Genomic DNA, 24668 nt, shown 5'->3' on the forward strand with positions numbered 1-24668 from the left:
GAAGGGTTGATGGATTTGTAGAAATAAACTTGACTCGACGGGTTCTCGCGAGAGTACACAAAACTTTCACCGACGCAGTTATCGAGAAGACGTTTTGGCCGTCGTTCGGTCCTGGAACAGACAACTTTAGCCATCGTTATTTACGATGCGACTGCAATCAGTTCCCACGCACACAGAGACAGTACTCTGGATAAGCTGCAAACGAACCTGGGCGAAACGAGTTTCTGCTCAGCATGCAAATTATTCTGAACGTTATGAATGGCGTTGTTTGTCGCGTAAAAAAGCAACGATTTTCACCTGTCGATCGATAACCCCAGGGAAATTGGATTACCTTTTCCGATGTTCGCCTCGGTCCCTCTATTTTCGGCTGATTGCGTAACACGAACGGCTCGCATTAAATCAACGATACGTACACGCAGCTGCATCTATGCAACCAGTGTAACGCGTAGTGCATTAAACTGATTGCCACGATGCACGAACTACGGATTGCTAATCGTAATTGTATTTTACAAGTGGAGAGTCCCGGGTAAAAACGATCACGGTTCATTAGAAATCGAAATAGAGATTTTTAATATCACGCGTCACAATTAGAATAATTATTTCATTGGTATTCGATACGATTAAAACAAGATTAAGTCGATCGATGTTTACATTACACTGTTGCTTCAACAAATCTTTGGTACAAGTATTCTACATTTGCAAGAAAAATACGAAGTGCAAACAAAGGTAAATAAGGTCTAATATAATCAAGGAGTGGTAATGAAAATCGATTTTAAAAATTAATTTATCGATACCCGTTCCATAGAAATCGCCTAATTTATTTTCATAAGCTCGACCATAGTCCATTACGATACATTGAATTAAAAGTTTTTATACTTGAAAATATAATTCCATCCTCGGAATAATTTCGCTGCTGGGAAATGTTCAGCGTGTACCACTAATGGTTTTTTTCAATTTACACGATCGTTTAATAACCCAGAGATGGAAACGTTTTATATTTCGTTAAAGGGAGAATTATTTAAAAATATCCGAGGCGATTTCTCGGAGAATTAAGCATCCTTTGGTCTCGGCGTTTAATGTGCTTACGCGTTTCTGTATGCTTAAGTATTCCTGTATCGAACGGACTCGACAAACAATTTGTTCCCGATTACCCCGTGATAATGGAGAAAATACACGGGCTAATCGATCAGCATGAAACAACAATGATCACTTGAGAACTCTCTGAAGATTGCTGACGTGTAATCAAGCTCTCGTTACGCTTGGAAGAACTACTCGATATCGCGTGGCTATTGTAACGATGCGTTCATTACGTGGCATTCGTGCGTTTAGATCGTCCCTGTATAACTATCCTAAGAGCACAAAACGAATATAAACTACCCAGTCGCGATTTGAGCATTGCAACCTGCAATTTTACGCTCGTCGATCGTACCGAATCGAATCGAATTTTGACAAATACGCGAAGAACAATGTTATCGTATTGTTGCCCATTTCGCGAACTTGAAAATCATTAAATTCGAATCAGCAGTGGTATTGTTAGCAATTATTAATATGAATAGTATTATAATATTGTTACTGAAACGTAAATGTCGTATAACAATTACTGGCTTCGATCGATTGTTATCGACTATGCAGAATTCCAATTGAATGTGCATTTTGAGTACGTTGTGAAAGTTTCAACAAACAAATAGAGGATAATAATAGAAAGACTAAGTGATAAAGGACTAACATGGATTTCGATAAAGGATAAAGAACTTAAGTGGATTATTGGCGAGTTTAAATTAATAATTGCTTAATATATTTCTTCATTAGTTTATTATTTTTTGAATGCTTTAATAAGTATTTAAGAATTTAAGTTATTTAAATTATTTTTTAGGTTTGTTTTCCATATTTAGCTGAGAATCACTACGTGTCTGACCATTGGTATACTCATACTACTGAATATCCACAGTAACACGAAAATAAGCAAAAGTAATTATATTTTACGGTTACGAATGGTATTGCTTATATCTTGGATTTTTGTTCTCCTACTTTATTGACCAAAAACAAAAACTTTCTTATTTTTTTCACTCGAAATATTACTTTCCCATCTATCTTAGAGACGTAGAAAATCACACTGTACCCCTAAGATACAATTGCTTTCGATTACTTTTGTATTCGTGTGGCTGATTGAAGACATTTTACCCTAACGATAACAATAATAACGTGCTCATTATTCTCCGAATCTGAGATTACCAATCAATCTTCCAAGTTTCGAAAGTTACCGACGAGCACAGTTTCAAATTGACTACTGATCGAACGATCGAGGGATCCTGTATCTTTCTGTGCCTCGTAATATGCCCCGCGCGTTTGTTATAAATTTCTGTTGCGTTTGGTGTTCGGTAAAAGCACCATAACGAGGGCGCGCCGCATTTCCTGCGGACTGGTTACGGAATTGCCAGCGAAATCACGCTGGCCAGAATAGCACGGATAACGAAAACGGACCCACGAAATTTGATACAGCAAGGAAAACCCGCCGGAACTCCGGATTCATCCCCATCCCCCTTTGACCCAGGATTTCAGGGATCTCTGGGTGGTTCGTGTCGGCCGTGAGTCAGGCGCCGCCGCCTTCTAAACGTAAGATACTCGACGTGTGCTCGAAAGAGCAAGGACACGCGAACGATATACGAATTGGTATCCGCGTACATCCACATCCCCGGCCATAAATCGCTGCTAGTGACAGCCTCGATTCTTGGTTTAATCTTTGTAGCTCACCCTGGCTATATATTATTCGTCGTGCCAAGTATTTGCATATTTTCGACGCCCTACGGCGTCGGTGTGTTTGCGTACGAATTCATGAACTTTCGGATGAGTCGTTCGAATCCCAGTGATTTATCGCGTCGTTTCACGGTGCACAAATACTTCTATCTACTGGTGCCAATCCGATTTCGACACCTGAAAACAGCGCCGACGTTCTGAGGGAAGATCGAGGAATTAGTAAAACGTCGTGTTGTTCAATGGGGATCTATCTTACTCTAATTATGCTTTTTAACAGACTTAATGGTCCTCCAGAAAATTGTAATTCTGACCCAGATGATATCAAGTTTCAAGGTACTCATAGATTTATAAGTAGAAAAACAAGGTAGCCTTTGAAAATTGTTTTTCAGGTAATTTCATATAGTGAATTTTTATCTCTGTAAATATTATAATCGACTGGAGTTACTCTGCCTGATGGGGAAAACGTACGTAATCGTCCAAAATGGAAAACGGGACTTTCGTAATTGGTAGTAGTATCGTTACCGTTAAGCGTACGGATTTTTTTCACCCCAGGAATGCTTTTCGCGTTATGGTCGAAAGAACGCAAAAAGGTGGTAAAAATACTAATGGTCAACTTCGAACCGATAGCAGAAATAAAAGAAATGCATGCACTTAGCTATCAGTTGCCTGATCGCGCGACCATAAAGTTTTAATGCGTACTGTTTATATCTCGAACACGAAATTTCATATTGAAAAATGGTGGAAGACTCTTCTTCTGGTTTAGCATTTAAGCTCCGTTCATTCTTTAACATTCAAATTAATATATTTAAGAAAATATTGTTCTGTTTAGGTAATCTGTTAGGTATCTTCAATATCATAATGTATTTGTCTCCGTTGATTTCTTGAATAATAACCGTACGTAAAAATAATTATTCGTGCAATGAGATGCAAGGACAAGCGAAGCAGCGTGTATTTTTATTTGAAAATTGGCGTCAACGCGAGCAACGTAATTGCAACTTGGCCTGTTTCGCGCACTAATCGGGGAATATCGATTAAACGTCACTCGCTACGCGACGCTCAGTTACAAATCACATCACGTTGATATTTTCTTTTAAATTGATACTTAGGCGATCGATCGGCCGCGGCGAATTCGACGGGGACGCGTTCTGCGCTAAATAATTTTCAGATCGTGCACGAGCAGCCGGAAGTGGAACAGGGACGGGGAGCAGAGGGGGGGGGACTAAATTCGCAGGGACGGTTTGCGGTCTTGCGGGTCACACGTTCGCAGCCTTTCGGATGTAGGATAAGTTACAGGCGCAGTGGAAAAGTCAAGTTATACGGATCACGTACAGCCTGGAATGGACGAGTAAAGTTTCGGGATTCACTTTCCATCCTGAATGGTAAGCCAATTTCGACTATAACAAATACCGTAAGTTAGTTACAGACGGTAAGTTTACCGCGGGGAAAACAAAAAGCAGTTAACACCGATAGAATTTTCCACCGTTGTGTGAGGCACGTTATTGTCTTGGCGCCTTGTGTTACGAAACGTGCAACGGAATTTTAGAACATTCTGCCAGGGGGGGTAGCAAACGAACTGTTAAAGCTATTTCTCGAGATCCGGAGGAGCACAAGCTCTACGAATTTTTTTTATATTTTTCGTATGGTAGCTACTATTATTTCCTCGATAGTTATTTATTGATAGTTAATGTAGTTGGACTCGGTTTAACCCCTCGAGCGAAGTCTCAATCCTAACTGAATTATTTTACTTAACGTTGAATTTCACCAAACTGGTAAATGGAAATATTCAGTAGTACGAGTATATCAATGGTCAGACACGTAATGATTCTCAGATAAATATGGCAAACAAAGCTAAAAAATAATTTCCAATATTCAGGTACACCGAGACACTTGCAAATATTCAGATAATAGTCAGGAAATATTCAGTAGTATGAGTATCTCAATGGTCAGACACGTAGTGATTCTCAGATAAATATGGTAAACAGAGCTAAAAAATAATTTCCAATATTCAGGTACACCGGGACACTTGCAATCTTGAATTACTTATCATATTTATTAAAATATAATAACTGTTTTTAATTAATTTAATTGCGTTTAAGAACAAAGGTTATTTCAGTGATAAGCATCGATGTGTATTGAAGGACGAAATATACCCTTTCAAATACGGTTTATATGAAATAGAAATAGAAATCTACGTTTTAAAAATCTATGTTTTAGATGAGACTGTTCCCTTAAAAGGATGGGGTGTCGTATCGTTGGGTAAATGGGTACCGAAAACGCCGTAAGCATACGGAAAATTAGATATCGCCCTACAGAGACAGTTAATTCTACGTATGGCGTGGCCCGAAACTTTTTGCGGTACGTGACGAGGCATAGCAAGCACGGCTACGTATGCAGTTGAACGTCGGGCGCTGCTGTTGCCGGTACACGTTGCGCATTTCCTACTCGAACAAATCCACTTTGCAGCCTCCTTTCTGTACTGGCGCATCCTTGACGCTATGCGTCATCCCGTACGTATCCGCCATGGAAATGAGAAACCGATACCGAGGAGGAATCTTTTCGACTTTTCCTACTTCGTCTACCGACATCCACCGGAAGAATCCCTCTCACGCGAAATTGTACTTTATCACGAGGTACTCGTGTTTCCTCCCTGCGTCCTACGAAGATGCACGGTTCCTTTGACGCGACGACGTTTCGTCGAGTGTCACTCGGGGTTGGCAAACAGTCCTCCCCCCGTTCGTGACCGTTAACTTTTGGATGTCTCGACGTCCGCGTTCCCGTGCGTTTCGGGTGGCCGGGGCCGCACAAAGGCTCCTTTCGAACGAGACTAACGTCGTCACCCGTACGGATTGTAGTTTTATTTGACGTTCCAACCGCTAGACCGAGTTAAACTGGACGTTCGAAGATTTAACTACCGAGAGGGTAGATAATAAAGCCAGGGGAAAATTTAGTATCGAGCGTCAGGTCGTCCCATAAATAGTGTCTCTTATCTCACTTTGACACGTTGACTTTGCCAGGCCACGAATTGTCCACGAAAACGAAACTAGCATGCTATCTAGATTTATTTTCTTTAATATCTAATCTTGAGAATTAATATTTTTATCTATTATATTATTTGTGGAGTGACCTATACACCTGAAAGAAAGGAATGAAACTAGTCTACGACTCTGAAAAAGATTCGTTAAATGTTTGGAAGATCGACTTAAAATAATTGCAAAAATAAATGATCATTCTTAAGGATTATTCTTATCCGTTCGCTTTTTAAATCAATTGCCTGAATTTACTATTTTCAAGTGGAACAGCTCCAAACTCAAGTTCAGTAGTATAAGTAAACGATTGGTCAGACAGCTTATTTTTAAAACTCGTTGCATTCAACAAATACGAAACAGAGAAAAGGACGATATTTTGTTTTGAATATTTTTAATACGACGCAATTGTATTTTGTAACACGTAATGTCGATTTTTTTATAAAACGTGTATTTATCGTAGTTCGAAACCGAGTTCCTGGAACATGGAAATTCAAAGATAACGTAGCAAACAAACAACGTGAACGATATACCTAAATATTATTCGTGACAGTAGCGTGGCAAGAATCGATATTCAACGATAAAATAAAATTTCGTTAACAATATTTTTGTACACGTCATCGTCTGCCGCGGTACACATAATTGTATTTATTTGCATATACGTCAAAAGGTACAAAACTGTCGGAACAATAGAACGGCAGAACAATAGACATACAGGGAACATAGTGAAGCAAATAAAATAAATTATCGATAATTCGACAATGAAAAGCTTACATACACAGAGAGTATATTAATTTACCAAAAACAATCTGTAACTGGTAATCTATCTACAATATTCGTATTTTCGTATTGTATAATATTTAAAAAGCAAATCTCAGCTTTTAACAATCACGTATCGAGCGTGCAATTAAATATTACGTTACTTGGAATTAAATGTTACGTGATACAACGTTTTGACAATAGCTTCGAAGCGATGGTTAACTATTAACATTTTGAGTCGAGACTGGAACGAAATAGGGGTTACGAAAACCACATTTTTCACGGGATCGTCAGGCATGTATAATTCATGGCTCGATGTCTGAAACCATTCCTCTTTCAGACTCTTCCCAATGACGTCCTTTGAAGCCATATTTTTTAAGATCTTCCACAGTTTAAGCAACGGAAAGGTTTCTCCAATGCTTGTAAATTGAATTTCAACGGTAGCTACCCTCCTTTCTATTTCTATTTCTTCAGACTTCAAAGCCATCGCTCGGAATTCACTTGCAGCCTCGCCCCGTTACATTGATTTCGTTTTTTCATGTGAAAAGGGATCGCTTCTAGCAGACTCTATCCCGTACGCCAAAGAATTTATCCTTCGCGGCGCCGTTCTAAGAGCTCGCACGCATAATCCGACGAAAGATTTTGATCCGCACACGTGTACTTACAGCCAGGATAGTAAATTTATCAAAGAGAGGCCGCCTGAGCCGCATTCAATCACGCTTCTTAAGTAAATCCCGAAATTCGGTTTGACTTTCCACCTAATCCTGTCGTAACCTCTGCTACAATTATCCGTTAGAAATATCAAGCAACTGTACAAAAAATTAAAGAACATTATTGCTTTAATCAAACAAAATTTGTTTCCATAATTTTATTTTTTGAAATTCATATTCATTCAATTGATGCAACCTTTTGACCAATTTCTATAATAAAAGTGTTCGATTTGATAAATTGTGAATAATATACGCGCTGTAAATATTTAGTAGAAATAATTTTCAATATAATATAACAATGACCAATGATTGAAAATTGTACAACGAAGAGCAGGAATATTAACCTTTCCTTTTTATTTTATGATAATCAAATACACTTGTAACAGAAGTTATGGCAGGGCTCGTGAATCGTGAAGATTCTGCACGATTTCAGCGTCCGTGGCTGATATTGTCCGCGACGTCAAAGTGCAGATTCATAACTGAAATTTTACCGTATTTTTTTTTCATCGACACATTTCTTTTTCAGACGTTTCCCTGGAAACAAGAGGGAAGCCTTGTTCCGCAGGTTGTAAAGACCGTTTTAAACGCGGGAACATTTTTCTGCAGAGACAATCGAGGTTGAATTGTGCGAACGTATTCCGCGACGGTCTTGTTTTTTTCCTAGCATTTCCAGATTTCGCTGGAGTTGCGAAAATGTTTTGCAAAAAGCACGGGTAAACTTAAAGTAATTCGCGCGATACGACTTTCGAATTCTCCGCGAATATCAAAACGACCAAGACAAACAATTGTTTCAAAAAATTATATATTAACTATTTCGTATTATGTAAACGTTTTTTTCGGATGTAACACGGTGTATTTTTGTATATAAAAGCAATAAAGTATTGGTATACTTTATCATGTCGATGAAAAATAAATACAACATGAAAAGTAACTTACTAAATCATAAAATTTTACGTTATAAAAATTACAATAAAAATGGTGATGGCAATTGAAGATTCCAATATTTAAATAGACGATTGTACAGTGTTCAAATTCAGTATCTTTTAGAATACTTTAACAATGATTTTTGAGGTATAATTTATGTCGCAAAGCCTTTGAAAATCTTTTACATCCAAAAAATGGGATGCTGGTACTCATAAAATCGCGTATGAAAATGTGGTGCGCCGGCCCGTTGTTGAAAACTCTTCCAAACCATGTAACTAATACCCCAGTATTTCTCAAAAGCTTTCGAACACCAAGGAAACTACCATTACGAGCATCCTGAGAATAAATGGGGCCTAACATTAGTATGAAATATCTTTAGTGTTCGAATCGTTGAATGTATGAGTAAAAGAACAGGAATTCTAGGTCTTGATTAATTTCTAGGAATTCTTTCCTGGGACAAAGATCACCGATCATTTTTCACTCTCTCTCTGCGTTCGTTTCAAGTTTTATTGAGTAAGCTTTTAGTCAGATATTCTCTGGGCTCTACATTTAGATTCTTTCATCTAAAATTAATCGTGTCGCTGTGTATATATGAAACAAATTACGTTTCGCTTTATCACTGTTTAATGCAATCTATCCAAATGAATTTATAAGTGCGGGTTAATTTAGCAGTTTTAAAGGCAGGATTTTACTAAATTTGGTGAATTTTAAATTTTATCGGCTATTTTGAACGTTACTTAATTGCGGCAACGTTATAAATTCATTTATAGAAAAACTTGTATTACAGAAATAGCGTGATAGGTCAACGAATTTGTTTGCTGTGGGGCGAACTCATGATGAGGGAATCAGCCCTAAGGGAATGCCCTAAAATATATTGCTGGCATTGACGATAACGGTATAAGTTTCTCTTACCAGCGGTGAAACTATTGTATGACACATACAAACAGGCAGAACAAAGAAACTAAGATAGTTGCTTGTACTGTTTGTGAGCTTTGAAACTTCGCTAATCCTGGCGACTAACAATAAGTACCTACAGTCAGATAGAGGGAAAGGAAATCCGTTTCTTCGATGATAAGGGTACACAGACTAGGCTTTTGGTATACTTGACATGTTCGATTTTATAAAAAAAAGTCTCTGTTGCTTCGTCCTGCCAAGAAAGTCGAAACAACGTTAGGGTTTGTTCAAGGAAGACAGAAAAAATTATTCAAAAGACGATGGAACTTTAACTTGTAAGGACATGACTGATTCCCCCGCGAATATTGATGAATTTTTATCACGTCGTAGAAAAGTTATCACTCGTATTTCATACAGGGTGCTTGCCTACAGGTGGCCAATCTTTTAAGGACCGATATCTATACTAAAATAAGACGAAAGTGACAAAATCGACAAAATCGAATAAACGATCTTTTTGTTTGCCGATAAGCAAAGTTATGATTAGAGAAAATTGTGGAAAAATTTTGAGAAATATACCTTGAAAATTGACGCCAGTTAATTGACATATTGCTGACGAATTTCGTGTTTTTATAGACTCCGCGTGGGCGAAGCAAAGTTAATTGATCGGTCTATTTGTGTTAAGTTAAGCGATTCCTCGAGTCACTTTTCTCGGGGGCGTCGACCAATACATCTCTGAAAGAGGTCAAGAGGGTAGCAGTCGGCGAAACTCTAGCCCTTTTAGAACCGCCAAGTCCATGAACCCAGATGTTTTGATTCGTGCCAAAATGTCTGCGCGAGAAAGTGCTGGTACTTGGTAAACAGTTCTATCGAGCGATAACTTCTGTTACAGATGTCTTGAAATTATTTCGTTTAAGAAAGATGTCGTAATTATTTCAGTAAATAAATTAAATGAAGACACTTTGAGGTAGACTTAGGAATAGTGTAGGAATTAATTGTTACATATGAACTTTGTTTCTCAATTTTTCATTCAACCTTATGATTTTTTAAGATTCTTATTGCACAGAGATGTACAGAAACTACGACTTTTCATTTAATATACAGTTAATCCCTTTACTATATAGTAGATATTAATGTTTAAAATGTATAAGAGTTATTTAGTAAACAGATTTTTGCTGAAGAGGAATTCGAAATTTAACTTCAAATTAAATGAAAAAGGGAATGAAGGCGACACAATTATAATTTCATTTTGGTAAAAAATTCTGCCTGTAGTTCCATCGATTTCTAATAAATTTTAAAATAAAACTGTAAAGTTGCTAAGCTCTTTATCGAGAATTTGTGAAAAAGTTACTAAATAAGAGCACTCCATTGTCTAAGACTAATTCAGTTACATTACTTATTGACGAAGGAATATTAAACGATCCATTTAAAAGTTTTCCGACTCGTCAAAAGGAATAAAATTAGGCCAATAGCTTGGTGGTCCGCGGTAACGATGAAATTTAATAAAAAATTTTCAAACCCGGTGGATTGAGTTAACTCGTCTTTCTATTGCAACTAACTGGTACTTATTTTCAATTCCACATATTTGTTTTTATTCAATCTAGAAAACATTTGAGGGTCAATTTCTACACTTTAAAGTGAACAAATTGTGGGATAGATATTTATATATGCCTCGAATACTCCCTTAAATTTTAAAACTTTTTGAATTTCTGTATTCTTTGTCAGAAAAGAAATGATATATTTTTAATTTCTAGAATCAATCTATGGAAATGATTTAGCAATATTGATTATAATAACGCGAGCTTATGCAAAAATGTCCTTCTTTGTGGTCATTCGCATCGGTATAATAAATCAGAGGCCGAATCCTGGCCCGGAATTGTAATAGTCCTGCGAGAAAAAAGGCGGGCAGAACGGAGGAACAAAGGGACGTTGGAAAAACAGGAGTTGGGCACAGGGAACGATAAACGGGAAAATAGGCGCGGCGAAACAATGCGCAGGGCATATTCGTCCGTGCTCGTTGCATGTTATTTAGGAGCGGTAAGCGCCATTTGTATTCCCGTGCACGCGTGCGACTACGAAAATTCACGATATTGTCTCCCTCGCGGAGATACCCGATGCACCACCTTCGTGCAGTCACGATCTCGTACACGTTTTCGGAAATTAAAAGTTCTCCGATCGATTTAGGCACCCCTTTCGAGCGGCTTCGATTAGCCATTTCACCCTACCTCCTGTAACAAAATACCGGGGGGTGGGAAATACTGGAAGATTACGCCGCTGAGAACAATTTGGAGGTCACGTTCCTGGATAATTGAACACTGAGCCAAATAAAAGTAAAAGACGCTTTTCCTTTACTACTGAAACGAATTGAATGGAAGAGCCAGCTTTATTCAAACGAAAGATTAGGAACAAAACATATACGTGTAAAGTGGATCGCGTGAACTGTTAGATACCATTAATGTAACATATATTGTAGAATATTATCCATTGATAGTTTTTATATAATATTCTACGCATGCGAAAATACACGTGCTTCCGATGGTTTCTATATTATACGTAATAAGTAGACAAACTTTTCAACTGATTTACATTTTATTGTTTCAGGAACCTCTACCGGGGAACATCGAAACGTAATTGAAATCTCGATTACGATTGTCGACAGTGATCGATGCGACTTGCTTAAAAGGTTGGAAATGATTTTCCGATACGCTGCCGCTCGGTATGTACAGATTTAATATCGTTGATTTTAACAGTGAGAACACGATTTCTTTTCAAGTACGAGTAGCTATACTTTTTCTCTCGTTATCTGCTTGTTATTGATATACGTATCGCCTCGTGAAGCAAGCAATTTACCGTTGAAGCCAAAGAAACAGGAGTCCGTGAAGTGCAGCCACGAACAATTACGAAGTAAATTGGGTGGCCAAACTGGAAAATGCGTGGATTAAACTAACAAGGTCTTCGTTTAATAATTCATAAGGGTTAACGGTGAAACTGACGTCGGGTCTAGGCTATGATTGATGTGACCGCAAGTGCATCGCGTGTGCATCGGTTCCGAGTGCACCGCGGGCACTTGCATTCACTCGTTACACCTTTCACGCGAACGCGGTGCAGTCGACAAGTCGTAATATCAACGATTGGTCTTTTTTTTTCATTTAAACGTCATTCCTTCCGTGAAACGGCCTCGAATCGATCGTACGTGGAAAACGTGCGTGTACGTAAAAGAATGAGATGCATGCGTGGTTGTGGGATGCTTCACGAGACGCGAGCATCTTTTTGTGCATGTAAATAAAAGCCTCGCACGGAGGAGAGTCTCAACCGCGCCACTTCGATTTTTAGCTATTGCGAGACACACTTTGGTAGTTTTAAAAATGTAATTAAAGTATACATCACTACTTTCATTGATAAATATTTTTTCTAGAATTATTCTACGAGGGATCTTTAAAATCGAAATGGCGTAAAGTCCTCCCGGTGCCCAAATGGCGTTTGATTCTGTATGTATTGTTCGGTCAAGCGAAAATAAGGTTCGAGACGCGCATGCGTAGATCGTGTGACGCGATAAACGAAGGGTCCTGTCTCCCACCACTTCCTATTATGTGCTCGAGCGCTTTACGAGACCTAATCCTGCGGTTGCTTCCCACCCATCACGTGCTACTGTAATATAAATTGGCTCGTAGCAGAGCAGTGCTCCCAGATGCGACGTACATGCGCGAAAATTGCATTAGTAAAGTGTCCTGATCGAGTAAATACGGGTATCGTGTCGTCCCCTATTTGGCTGTGGCGGGAAGTTCCTAAAAAATTGTTAGAAAATGAATCGAGCCTGATCGGGAAATTTTCTCGAATATTCATAGAGTAGAGGTCGTTTCGAAACTCGTCGCGGGATATTAAAATTTCTGATACTCTGTGACACAGTACCTTTGCTCGGCCTGCCCGCTCGTCGGAGTTCGTTGGACTTTGACGTCTGTATTACTGGCTGCAGATGCGCTTGCACAAACATTCGGTCGCATCTGGAAACACAGCATTCTGGCTCGCGAAAACACCCATTGTTCACCCCACATTAAGTTAAAGTTTTTGTACTTATCCTAACAATCGCGGTCCCGACCTCTTGCTTGACTGAACAATGCAATAAATCCAATTGGGGGTATCGTCGATGCAGACAATGAAAAGTTTCGTACGTTTTACTTCGTTACTATAAAACTGCTTTAATCGAACCAGAGTACAAACTTAAACGATTTTAAGTCAGACGAGTAATAAGAATCGAAGATTATTTGAAGGAACAAAGTTTAGAGTAAGATAGTAAATAAATGGCACTAATTTAAGAAACAGTAATATCTTTGGCACGACACAGGAGCAAAATGTATTATCCTACTTAAGGGGATTAAGGAATGCATTCGTATCTACGAGTTCCATTACAACCATGAAACCTTTTCTAGCGAAACATGCAATAGTAATTAAAAATCTCTTCCTCTAATTTCAGTAACTTGATCGAAAAATTAGACGTTTATTGGATCACTCGATACAAGCATTAATTTCTTATAAATCACAAAATGCAGTGGCTAAAAGATGTAAGTCGTTCAACGTTAACACAGTCACGAAATTTTAATACAGAAATGTTCTAATGATTAAATTTATACAATTTGAATTTTCTTTTGTTTCTTATAATAAGATCGATACAACAAAGTTAGAATTTTCTAAATCGTCAAAGGTTCCAAGAAGTTGTTTAAAGTTCAATATTTACGAAGGAAAATCGTTATCGTACCACGTCTAATTTTCCTGTTCGAAGTATGTGAGTCACCGTGCATGCATGTGGAGATAAAATTTAGACTAATGTACTTAGATAATAGACAGCAAAATCGCATGCAGAAATATTAATTACAACTACTCGAAGTAAAATCAGCAGAAAGGACGTTCTGTCTATTGCAACTCGCTTAACTCGCACTTTTCGACGATCGAGTACACTTTTGCGTATGCTCTCTGCGGTGCAGTGTGCGGTGTGCGTGTTAAGTAGAGAGAAGGTCATTTATGCGTTCTTTACAGAGATAGAGTTTAGGTTGGTGGTCTGAACTTACAACGTCGATTATTTGCATTAGTGTAAGGCCGAAACTCAACACGAGGGGGTCGGACTCATTGCCCACCGGACGCTCCAGCACGTTGTACGAATCCAGCAGCTTGTTTAGCAGCCGTTTCTCGTGTAAACCGCCGTTTACCAGCCCTAACCAATTATTATACTTGAGTCATTATTGCGCCAACCAAGTCTTCCAATCACTCGAGCCACGTCCACGCTTTCGCATTATTTCGAAACTTCGCGCGTTCGCTTTGTCAGAAATCGTTTCAAAAAAAAAAATAAACGTGAGTCGATCAAATTTATTCGAGTCAGTCGGAAATTTAAACCAATGAATTTCTTCGTGCAGCTCCGTGAAACTCGTTTCTCTCGATGCGTTGTATTGTCTTGACCGGATAAGTGTGCGAATCGGATTTCTGTAGATTGCGTACGTGAAACACGAAAGTGTTGGCGTGGTTCGAAGTGTACATGTTCAGGACTGCGTTGCTCTCCTTGAACAAGAATGTAGCATATGGTAAATTAATGACAAGAAAATTTTCGTGTTACAAAAGGTTGGATCAAGGAATTCGTAAAGTAGCAAAACAGTGACGGAAACTGAAGATCAAGTTAAGTCTTTCTTACGCGTTTGTAATCAAGCATGTGACTGCATTTTTGCTGAGGAGGGCAATAGCGATGGCCCCTGGATATCCGTAAAGCTTATACGATTTTCGCACACCGACATGGAACATATTTGTGCATAGAAAGAGACAAGTAATTCCTTTTGACCGTGATTTCCAGGTGTCAGAGACGCGAGTAAATTTCATCGCGTTTCAAAGAAGCGAAAGCTCGACTGGTGATGTTCCACACGAACGATGAAAATATCGATATAATCAGTTTTCCAAGTCCCTTTTTCGTATTCACTGTGTGCAAGTATGCAAAGAGTAGAATATAATTTTTAAAAAAATTGTAACGATCGTACGCGAATGTATAATTCTTTGTCTCTTTCTGTTCAAAATCAATTACACAACGTGACACGATGATAATGACACAACTACAAGTGCTTTAAATAAACTCTAAAATAAGTGCATGTAAAATAAAGACACGCGTGTGTAGGTAATCAACGTATATGATTGTAACATAAATAAGTACGGTTGTAAAAATAAATAATAAAATGTATTTAATTGACCTTCTTTATGTTACAATTAAATAGAAGCGACGAAATCGTTACAGTCGTTTCAATAAAAAGAGGAATTTCTCGTTTCTTGAAAAATATATTCCTTTCAGATATGTCACGCTTCTCGCGAATGGCGGACATTGAATATTTAAATTCCACGCAACGTGTATTTGACCCCGAAAGCCGGATATCAAAGTGACTGGACGATGTTCGGAGACCTGTTATCGGTGACTGGCCCTCGTCCTATCGATGTCGCATAGTTTCGCGTCGACGAAAAGGAACGAAAGTAAAAGAAAATAAGGACAATACAAATTTCTGTCGAGTGTTTTCGAGGACTGTTTATCTTCCTTCGATTTATGCCCAATCTCCGTGCTGGTATTTTACAGAAGCCGGACCACGGTAAAGTTCTGGACTACTTTTCACGAATATACAACTTCGTAATCTCCCATTTTCCCCGGTTTCTACCCTATATTCTTTTGTCCCACTCTCTCTCTTTCTGTTTGCATTCGACAATTCTCTCCCTCTTTCTCCAATTTCCTGTTGCTCGCTAGACGCTCTTCCCGACATCTTATTTTCGCGAAACAAGATGTATTAAGGGCTTCGCTATAGCGTAATTAATTCTGTAGATACGAACCATCGTAACATCCAGGTATATTAAAGGGGACACATTTTTGTCGACGAAGAGGAACTCGAAAGGCATTCGTCGAATCTGAAAACTTCAATGATCCAAAAAATAGAATTTGTACGGACATTATTTCATTTAATATGAATAATGTTCTAATTCTCCTTCATAAAATCCATCATTTTAGATGCACCAACCTCTTATAATTCTAAACTTGGGTTTAAAATTTCCTAATTTGATATCGTTTTGTTTTTGAGTTATAACGTTCTCATTGAACGTGTTAAACAGAAATAGTGAAAATGGTTTTGACACAATATTTAGTCAGAAGCTTACTTCATTGTTGCTTACAGTACAAATCGTACAATTAAAAATTTTCAAATCTATCGCATCGAAACTACAATGTCAAACGTTTAATTTGAATACCGGCAGCAATAATTAAGAAATTGAGCTTACAAGTTGCCGAATAGGAACAGTGCACGCGAAACAGTGTAAGGAACGTGAAGGGGGCTGAAGTTTCACATGACTGTTAATTTCAGGGAAACTTTCGTCCCTGTGTGTCGCAACTTGGTTGTTTCAGACTTTTTGCGGGCGACTCCAATTACGTAAATTTCATTCCATAAGGGAAAATTTCGCGTGCTGATCCGCTGTCGCATTTGGCACAAAGCAAATGGTATCGTTAGCGTTCGCGTTTGCGATGTCGAACAGCTAGCATTCAGCATTCCGTACGCGTATACGTACGTACGTTACGTACACCCCTCGATACGGGGCTATTCTTTCGTAATACAAAGGCAGAAACCGAATTTTAAATTGTTCCATGACAGTCGTTAAGCCAGATAGCTTTGCATTTAAGATATTTGGTCTACCAGAAACTTCTAACCCTTTGCTATATAATTATTTATTTTTACTTTCCAATATAGTTTTGTTAATTTTAATATAAATCGCGTAAACTATAAAATAAATCCATACACTATCTGATGCCTAAACAATCGCGTAACATCCCTTTGCAGACTGATTGGACCGAGTGTGAAATTAGAAAAATTGAATTGATTCTTATATTAACTTCGTTACTCTTAACAAACGAAACGTAATAGTATAAATATTGAAAATTGAAAGAGCAAACATATAATACAGTTTGATTATTAAATTTAATACTCTTTTTCACGTGGTTAAATACCGTTTCTTTTATTTCGTAGCAATTACACATTTCCGCCAAAACGGAAACATTAAAAACCGAATATTAAGGAAGCCAAGATTTATGTATTTTTTATCTTTAATTTTTTTTTACAAAAGAAAAGTACTATTCCATTATCACGATCGAACCATTTTTACGTCGATAATTTTATCGTGGAATGAAGTCCGTTTTCAATGAATGCAGCGTTCCGCTGGACGAAACAATGGGGCGCAATCGACCCATTTTTATTAACACGATCATATTTCATAAGACGCATTTCGTAAATGCTGCATTAGTAAATAGGAAATCACGGTCTGACAAATTTTTTTCCTGCCCAGAGTGAGAAATGTTAGATCTTCATTTTGCAATGAAATGATTTTTAGTGAATCTTACTCTAGACAAATTTAAAATCTCCAGAATGGCAAGAATTTGTGCCAGTTGAACGATTTTGTGGCTAGTTTTCGTTCATTAATTTCTATTTTTTAAATTTCAGTAATGATTAAGGTTGAACTTTAAAAGTAAACACAGAATCCTTGTGCAGACTAATTTTCGAGACGAAGAAATATATTTGGACAACCGTATCCCTCCCTTATATTTTACGTATCTTATACAGAGTGTACTGCAACAGGTTTCCATAACTTTAAGGAGTGATTTTTACCTAAAGAACGACTAAATTGCGTTTAAAGCGCTCAGAATCGAGCAAATTTTATTCACGAATAACGATTGATCCGAATGTCCGTTTAAAAAATTCATAAATAAGATTTAATTTACGTAAAATGAGTCTGCGACTAAATCAGAAACTTGTATTCGACATACGCGAATAAAACTTGCTCGACTTTGGCAGCCATCCAGAAGAATTTACTTACGTCGTCATGAATGTAATAACGTTATTTTTGTTTGAAAAATTTTATAGAAGACTTAAGATGGATCGTTGTATGACATTAAACCTGTCTACTTGCTAAAATCCACAAGAGCCTATTAAAATCCGCCCTATGGGATTGTCAAGTAGGGAGGGTAAATGACTTTCTGTACAAATTCTCCTTTAAATATAATAATCAGAATTTTAATGGTGCGAAGAAATTTCTCGTGTCCTCTAATTCGATTAAAAATTCCTCGACACAGTGAATTTAAAGTTCGGTTTAATAAAGCGACGAAGATATTTTCCATCTTTGAAATAAAGTTCTGTCGGAGTTCTAGTACACTTATAAGCACTAATTTTGTTTGTCGAAGTGATATTGAGTTAAAACATATTCTGTCGTGTTTCGATATTACTCGCAACGCGCGTGATTGCATCACTGGTTAAAAGCTTCTCAATGAATAAATTATCTTAGTTACATTGCGAGGGAAATTTCGCGAGATATATCTATTTCCCAGGGTAGTTTTCTCGTCACGTTCCGTCATGCTTAAACGGTGTTTATGGGATCGATTAATGGAGAGGTTGTTCCCGGTTGAAAGCTTTGAGATTCATACTCGCCGGTACGTACACACTTCCAGATTTATGATCCTACGGGAATAGAGATCTTTTATCACATAGTAACACGACAGATCAGACGGGGAAACTTTACAGTCGAAGTCGGTTTACGAATCGCAGAAAGAAATCGAAAACCAGTTTGTTTTCAGGAGCTCGTTAATTAAATATTAAACCCCAAAAACTCGTGATTTTGCACGTCGTAAAATACAGAGAACTGTTCAAAAATCTACGGAGAAGACTTTAAGAAAATCCATGCCCAAAATATAATTTTAAAACGCATATATTTGCGTACTAGTTTCGATGTTAAATTACGAAGACACAAAGACACGTCGAAATCGGTGAGATTCGATACAGATATAGTTTTCCAAAATATAAGTAGGGTCGTCTAGTGACAGACAGTATCCAATAATTTCACGGACGAATGAAAAATTGCGGCGGTCTTTTTCGCGCTTGCGTATTTCGTGCATAACCATTCCGAAGTGCCGTGACGTTTCGAACACACTTCGTGGCACAGGATTCTTGTACTGCGAAACAGACTTATGAGAATTTGAATTATGACGCCAACAGGGACGTAACATTCCATATTTCTCGTGCACATAAATAAAGATCAAGTCAGAAAGCCGCGCTGCTCGGAACGTATCAGGAAAGAAATGGGTTCGGTGACGTTTCACCTCCGGACACGAAGATTTATCCCCCTCGAAACCCATGGTACACATTACGTTGTAAATTACTAAAATGTTTGTTACGCCCGGGGAAGGCTATCTGCCATACTTCGATCAATCGAGTAGATTTGCCTTAAATATTTCCAACATCTACAATATTTCTCGTGTATTTTTTATTGCAATTTTTATAAAAATTGTTCCATTAACTATAAAAAAGAAATGTTAGCTTAGAGAAAAACTGTCTTTGAAAATTCGACGACCACGCGTGCGATTAAATGCGATTTGATTGGCATGTCTGACCAATGCTTGATCTTTCTACTTGTTTTGGTGTTCGTACGCACTAATTATGATATTATCTACTTTCCGTTGATATTAACGTGTTCTAAGTAATTAGAATAGATTGAAATATCTACAAACCCCCAACAGAAAAAAAATAACAACCTTTTTATTATTTATTTAATAGCAAATAAGACAATTTCTATGGACTTGCTCCCTCACCTAATTAGTTGACTAAAATATGGATAATGGTTATAAATAGTCATCAAATCGTTCTGGATTATACATATTTTAGCAAAATTGTCCTTTCTACAATTTCGATAGATTTGAGTTCAAAATACTAATGTTCGTTGAACAAAAAGAAACGACGAAGTGGATTAAAATAAACGTTTAAGTTTAAGCCTGCAGGTTCGCGAATAGGCATACATTTTCCCAGTGTAATTTCCCATAACCCCTTCAAAAGGATATTGCTCAGCCGGAGATGAAAGCATTTCCAAACATTGGGATTCGCGTCACCGCAGAGACGTCACGATATATTCGTGTAAAAATGTTTATCGCGAGAAACTTGACACAATGCTTTCACAGACGCGTTTAATACGATTGCTTGAAACGTTGCACGATTAAAAATTGTTTAAAGACCCTGGACGTACGTCGTGCAGCGATTAATACCAGGGTCGAGAATGAGACGCGGTGCAACAAACCGGGTGGAAATGGCCGCTGGTTTCCGGGCAATATTTCATGTCTGGTCAGACACAAAGTAACGGTCCGTGGAAACGAGTGGTCTATAAGGTTGTGGCCCGCAGCCTCAACCCATCTCAGTTACGAAGGCGAGCTGGACGAACGCTTCTAGTAGCGATTTCCGCGAGAATTGGTTCTAAACACTGACCCCTGACCATTCCCCACCTTCTCGTGGGTTTGGTTTCCAGGCAAATTCGGAGGCAAATAGAATCACTCAGGAATTTTCTTGTGTACACTCGCGAACGGTCGAAGGGAATCGCTGGGCTTTCGGGGACACTGGCACGGAAACGATCTTCTCGAAGAAACGTTACGATTCATCTATATGTTAAAATATTTCTCATTTTTCTTCTACATTATTCTGCACTACCACACGCTATGCTCATTTTTATATTGTAAAAGTACACAGTTTAATTTTCAATTTTTTCCTTGATCATATTATTTTTTATTTTTCGATTTCAATTTTATATTTAGTTTGATTGCACTTGATCTTTTTGCTCTTTTATCTAAAATTCTCGTTCCTCGTTTCTCGAATAATTCTATTACTCTTTCAGGAAATAATATTGAAATTTATTTTATTTTATTGATTTGGTAATAGATTCTAATTGTTTTAACCGGTAATCGTATATATATTTTACTTTGGATAGAATCGCGTTCTGCTCGAAAGGGTGTTAGGTTGCAGGAGCTATTCGATAGAATAACAAACCAAAAACCGATGTAAATGTGACATATGCTCCTCTGGTGCTCGGTGCTTCGATTTTCAACTAGCAATTCTGGCGTTGATACTATAGACATCACTGGTTTCCAATTGCAGTCAACCGATACAATTGGGAAAACACAATTACTGTGACGTTACATGCCTTGGGATACCCTGACAGTTACAGAGAAATCAACAATTAAAGTTACATCCAAATCGACGGTTTCTAAGACTATACAGATTTCCAAATTCCTGACAGTTGTCACAGAAGATAAAAAACGAAATATCCTTGCATGTAATTGTTCATCTCATCTTCGTTTCTCTCGGTATTAATAACATGGCGGCGCACACGCTGGGAATGGGGTAAGCATTTTGACCCCGACAGGAAGATCTTTATCGATTAATGAGACCCGGGATATCTGACCAAAATATCGCTGTACCCTCCGACGCTTTGTTATAATTTATGTCACCGTCGACGAAATTACGACGATGATAATTGGTAGATTTGGGAATTTCGTTTATTAAACGGCAACACGGCCAGACAACCGGCAAAATTACTCGACTGTATTGTCGTTTTATTGTCCATTACCTAGTACCCGTGTGGCGGTCGGCATGCTAATTAAGTCCAGAGCAAACGTTTTCGCGTCAGAAAGCGAACCACCACGACGGAACCGTTCATTCACGGCCGTTTAGCATGTGTTAACGAGGAAGCTTGTCACGCGAGCTCACGCCGTCACGCAACGTCACGTGAGCACGTCGCACGGCGTTGACCAACGACGCCATTCGTGGTTTCTGGTTTTAGCTAATCGCTAATGTCGCGCTAGAACCTCCTCAAAAAATTACCCCACAAATTGCATAGGGCTTCTAATTACGCGGCTAGTTAGGCTTTGTTCTTGGTATTTATACCAGAGCTCCAATCACTATGTTTAGAACCAGTACACTAATTTTTGAGCCAGTGTACTTGAGGTACCTTTTGAACAACAGCTGTTTATTTTGGCTCTATAATCACCAGAAAAGTTTCAATAAATTCAGCAACCCCACAAAAATAAATAAAATGGGCGTAGAGACTGTTTCAATTTGTGTAAAGTAAAGAAACGTAATAATAAAAATGAGGACAACTATAAGAAGTCCATAATATAATACACATGTTATATTGCTTTTAAATGCCTCGCGATCTCTCAATTTTTTTTATGGGAGAAGTTTTATTTTTCATGAATACAGCGCTGCTTATTACGCGAGAAAAGGGACGCGTGTGTCGAGCGGTTTCAAAAAGTCGCGCACACCGTAAAGTGTTCTTGACAATTCTGCTAAAGTGATTACGTGGCCGTAGAACTCGTTACAAGCACCGCCGTCACGGCGCGAAAATAGTCGTGGAAAGAAAGGGGTTGATTCAAAACTTCTGTTACTTGGCACTTCGGTGACGAGGAACAGTTGTCCGCGACGCACCTCGCGGAAAGTAAACTCAATCTAGGAACAGGTGAAAGAACTTGATTGCACGTCTGACTAGCGTCGACATCATTCTCCTTTCCGTTTTTAACGCCCGAAACTTCCCGAATTCATTATTCACTCGTACTTTCGCGACTGGTTTACGTCGGAGGAAAGTGTCGGAATCGCCTGGCTGAACCTACGATTGAAAATCTTGTGTAGTTTATTTTTTCTGTGATATTCGATTACTCGAATTGCTCGAACGGTAATCAAATACCTGTCTCTGTTAACACGAACAATGGCGTAAAGTGTTATTAGACGATATGTATTTACGCGGAGGTACGGGGTCTATAAACATTATTCCAGAGAATGGAGAGCAGAAATTAAATTGCTCGCCCGCTGAAGGATGTACGAAACCTCCAATTCATCCCCGGAGTAGCTAAATCGATTCCAATGTCCACGTAATTAGAACTTTGAAGCTCTTTTTCCACTTAATCTTCCACCTCGGGTTCCCTGAATCCGAAGCACTTCAAAGTTCTTTTCCTCGCCTAATCTTGTACCTCAAATTCGCCGCGGTGGTACATTCAATTAACTGAGAATTACTCATTAGAGATAGCGAATATCCATTAACCGCGATGTAAACTTGAAACGACTTTCCGAACCACTGCGCGAATGTCGAATACACGGATTTTCGAGTAAATAGTTTACCGCGTTCCTTCCATTAAATTATTTCTCTTAGGATGCCAACGGTGCATCCAATACGTGTTCGACACAATGCAAATGCTTCGTGAGTGCGCAATAAATTATATGCTAATTGCACAATGATTTCCTACTTGCTCGACGTTTAATTCGAATCAAGTGTTAGACATGTTGGATTCAATTCAATTTCTTTCTTTCGGAAAAAGTCTTCTACGGACGGTGTCGGAGTAGCTAAAATTTCTTATATGATTTTGTATTACATATGAAACAGATGTCCGTGGGTTATCGTAAATACAAGAAACGTAGTCTGACGTGACCGTGTTATTTTGGACACACCATCCGCCATACTGGCCTCATGGGACCTGCGAGAATATTTGCCAAAGTGTCACGTAGGTCTTCCGGAATCAGCACGATATTTCAGACTTTCCTAGACTGCGTGTCACTCAAGATTCTACAATCGTAAATACGAAAAACGTTGAAATATTTGTACTTCGATATGTCTATCTTTCTTCCAAACGAAACTATTGTCTGCATTAAAGCTTAAGAACTTGTAATAGTGTTTTTTTAAATTTAATGAACGGTAGTTATTAGAGAGAGAGCAATCTAGCTGATACTTTTTTAATTCGTTAAATGGAACATTCTTAAAGCTAATGTCAGAATTACGCGATTGTACGTTAGTTTGTTTCTTTTAACGAGCGAATCATTAAACGCACGCTGCGTCTCAAGCTTGAGTTTAAAATTGTTCTTTTGCCTTAACTGGAGCAATTAAAACGAAATTAGAAAAGCATACAGACGGAAAAATAGAAATATACAGTAGACTGCAGTTTTAATAAGCTACAAGGATTTTTACGAATACACGTGATTGATTGTGGAATAAAAGCTGCCTTTTCTTTTATGTTGAATTCTTTGTTATTTCCTTCGGTTACTTTGTAAATTTGATTTTTATCGACTCGATTGTTCGATATACAGAGACGGACAAAATTCTTATCTAAATAAAAAACAAAAATAAAAATTTCATCTACAGAACGGGGTATTTCATAACGAACAGATAAAGATTTGAATGTTCCATCGACTAGACGTCACGAATGAATTTCTATACGTTGAATTATACAGAATATGTGTATGACGTCCTAGAAACAGCATTATAATCATTTATAGCCTACCTGTTGCCCTAAGACGAAAAAAATTCCTCGATTTTTCGATTTCTTTGATGATGCAGCCAACCTTTGACCCCTTTAGGTTGGATAAACGACGAACAGAGTTGGCCATTTGTTCAAAATTTGTATTCGTCAACCATGAATACATACATGCAGGTGTTCGGTTCGATCACCCCTAGGAGAAATTTTAATGAGAGATTCTAGATGCCAAAATAAGACGAAAATCAAGAATACCAATTTGTTGATTGAAGCTTCGTTAAAAAGTTATTACCAAAATTATTAATAAAATTTGTCCAACTACTCGAATTTTTCTCTCGGAAGTGAGTAGGATTTCGAGGGTATGTCTATTGACCAAAAATGATTGTAATTGACGCTTGCAACCGAAAATAATTTTTTCAGACTGATTCGAAATTTTTTATTTTCACTGAAAAATTTCAGGGAAACATATCAACGCTTGGTCAGACATTATATTTTCGGTAAGGA

The 24668-nt window shown here is 38.1% G+C and overlaps 1 protein-coding gene across 2 annotated transcripts in view; it reads right to left on the reverse strand.

The window, feature by feature from the left end:
- The window catches only part of LOC122396938 (neuronal acetylcholine receptor subunit alpha-7-like), a 180732-nt gene that overhangs the window by 101886 nt on the left and 54178 nt on the right, over positions 1–24668 (reverse strand). For both annotated transcript variants that reach the window (XM_043395733.1, XM_043395732.1), the window contains exon 2: positions 14125–14267. In XM_043395733.1, the coding sequence (XP_043251668.1) occupies positions 14125–14267 (143 nt within the window). The remainder of the gene's footprint in view (positions 1–14124; positions 14268–24668) is intronic.

Source organism: Colletes gigas, unplaced genomic scaffold, assembly GCF_013123115.1.
Source record: "Colletes gigas isolate AHSC1104 unplaced genomic scaffold, ASM1312311v1 Colletes_gigas_Sc00008, whole genome shotgun sequence".
In the NCBI taxonomy this organism is placed as follows: Eukaryota; Metazoa; Arthropoda; class Insecta; order Hymenoptera; family Colletidae; genus Colletes; species Colletes gigas.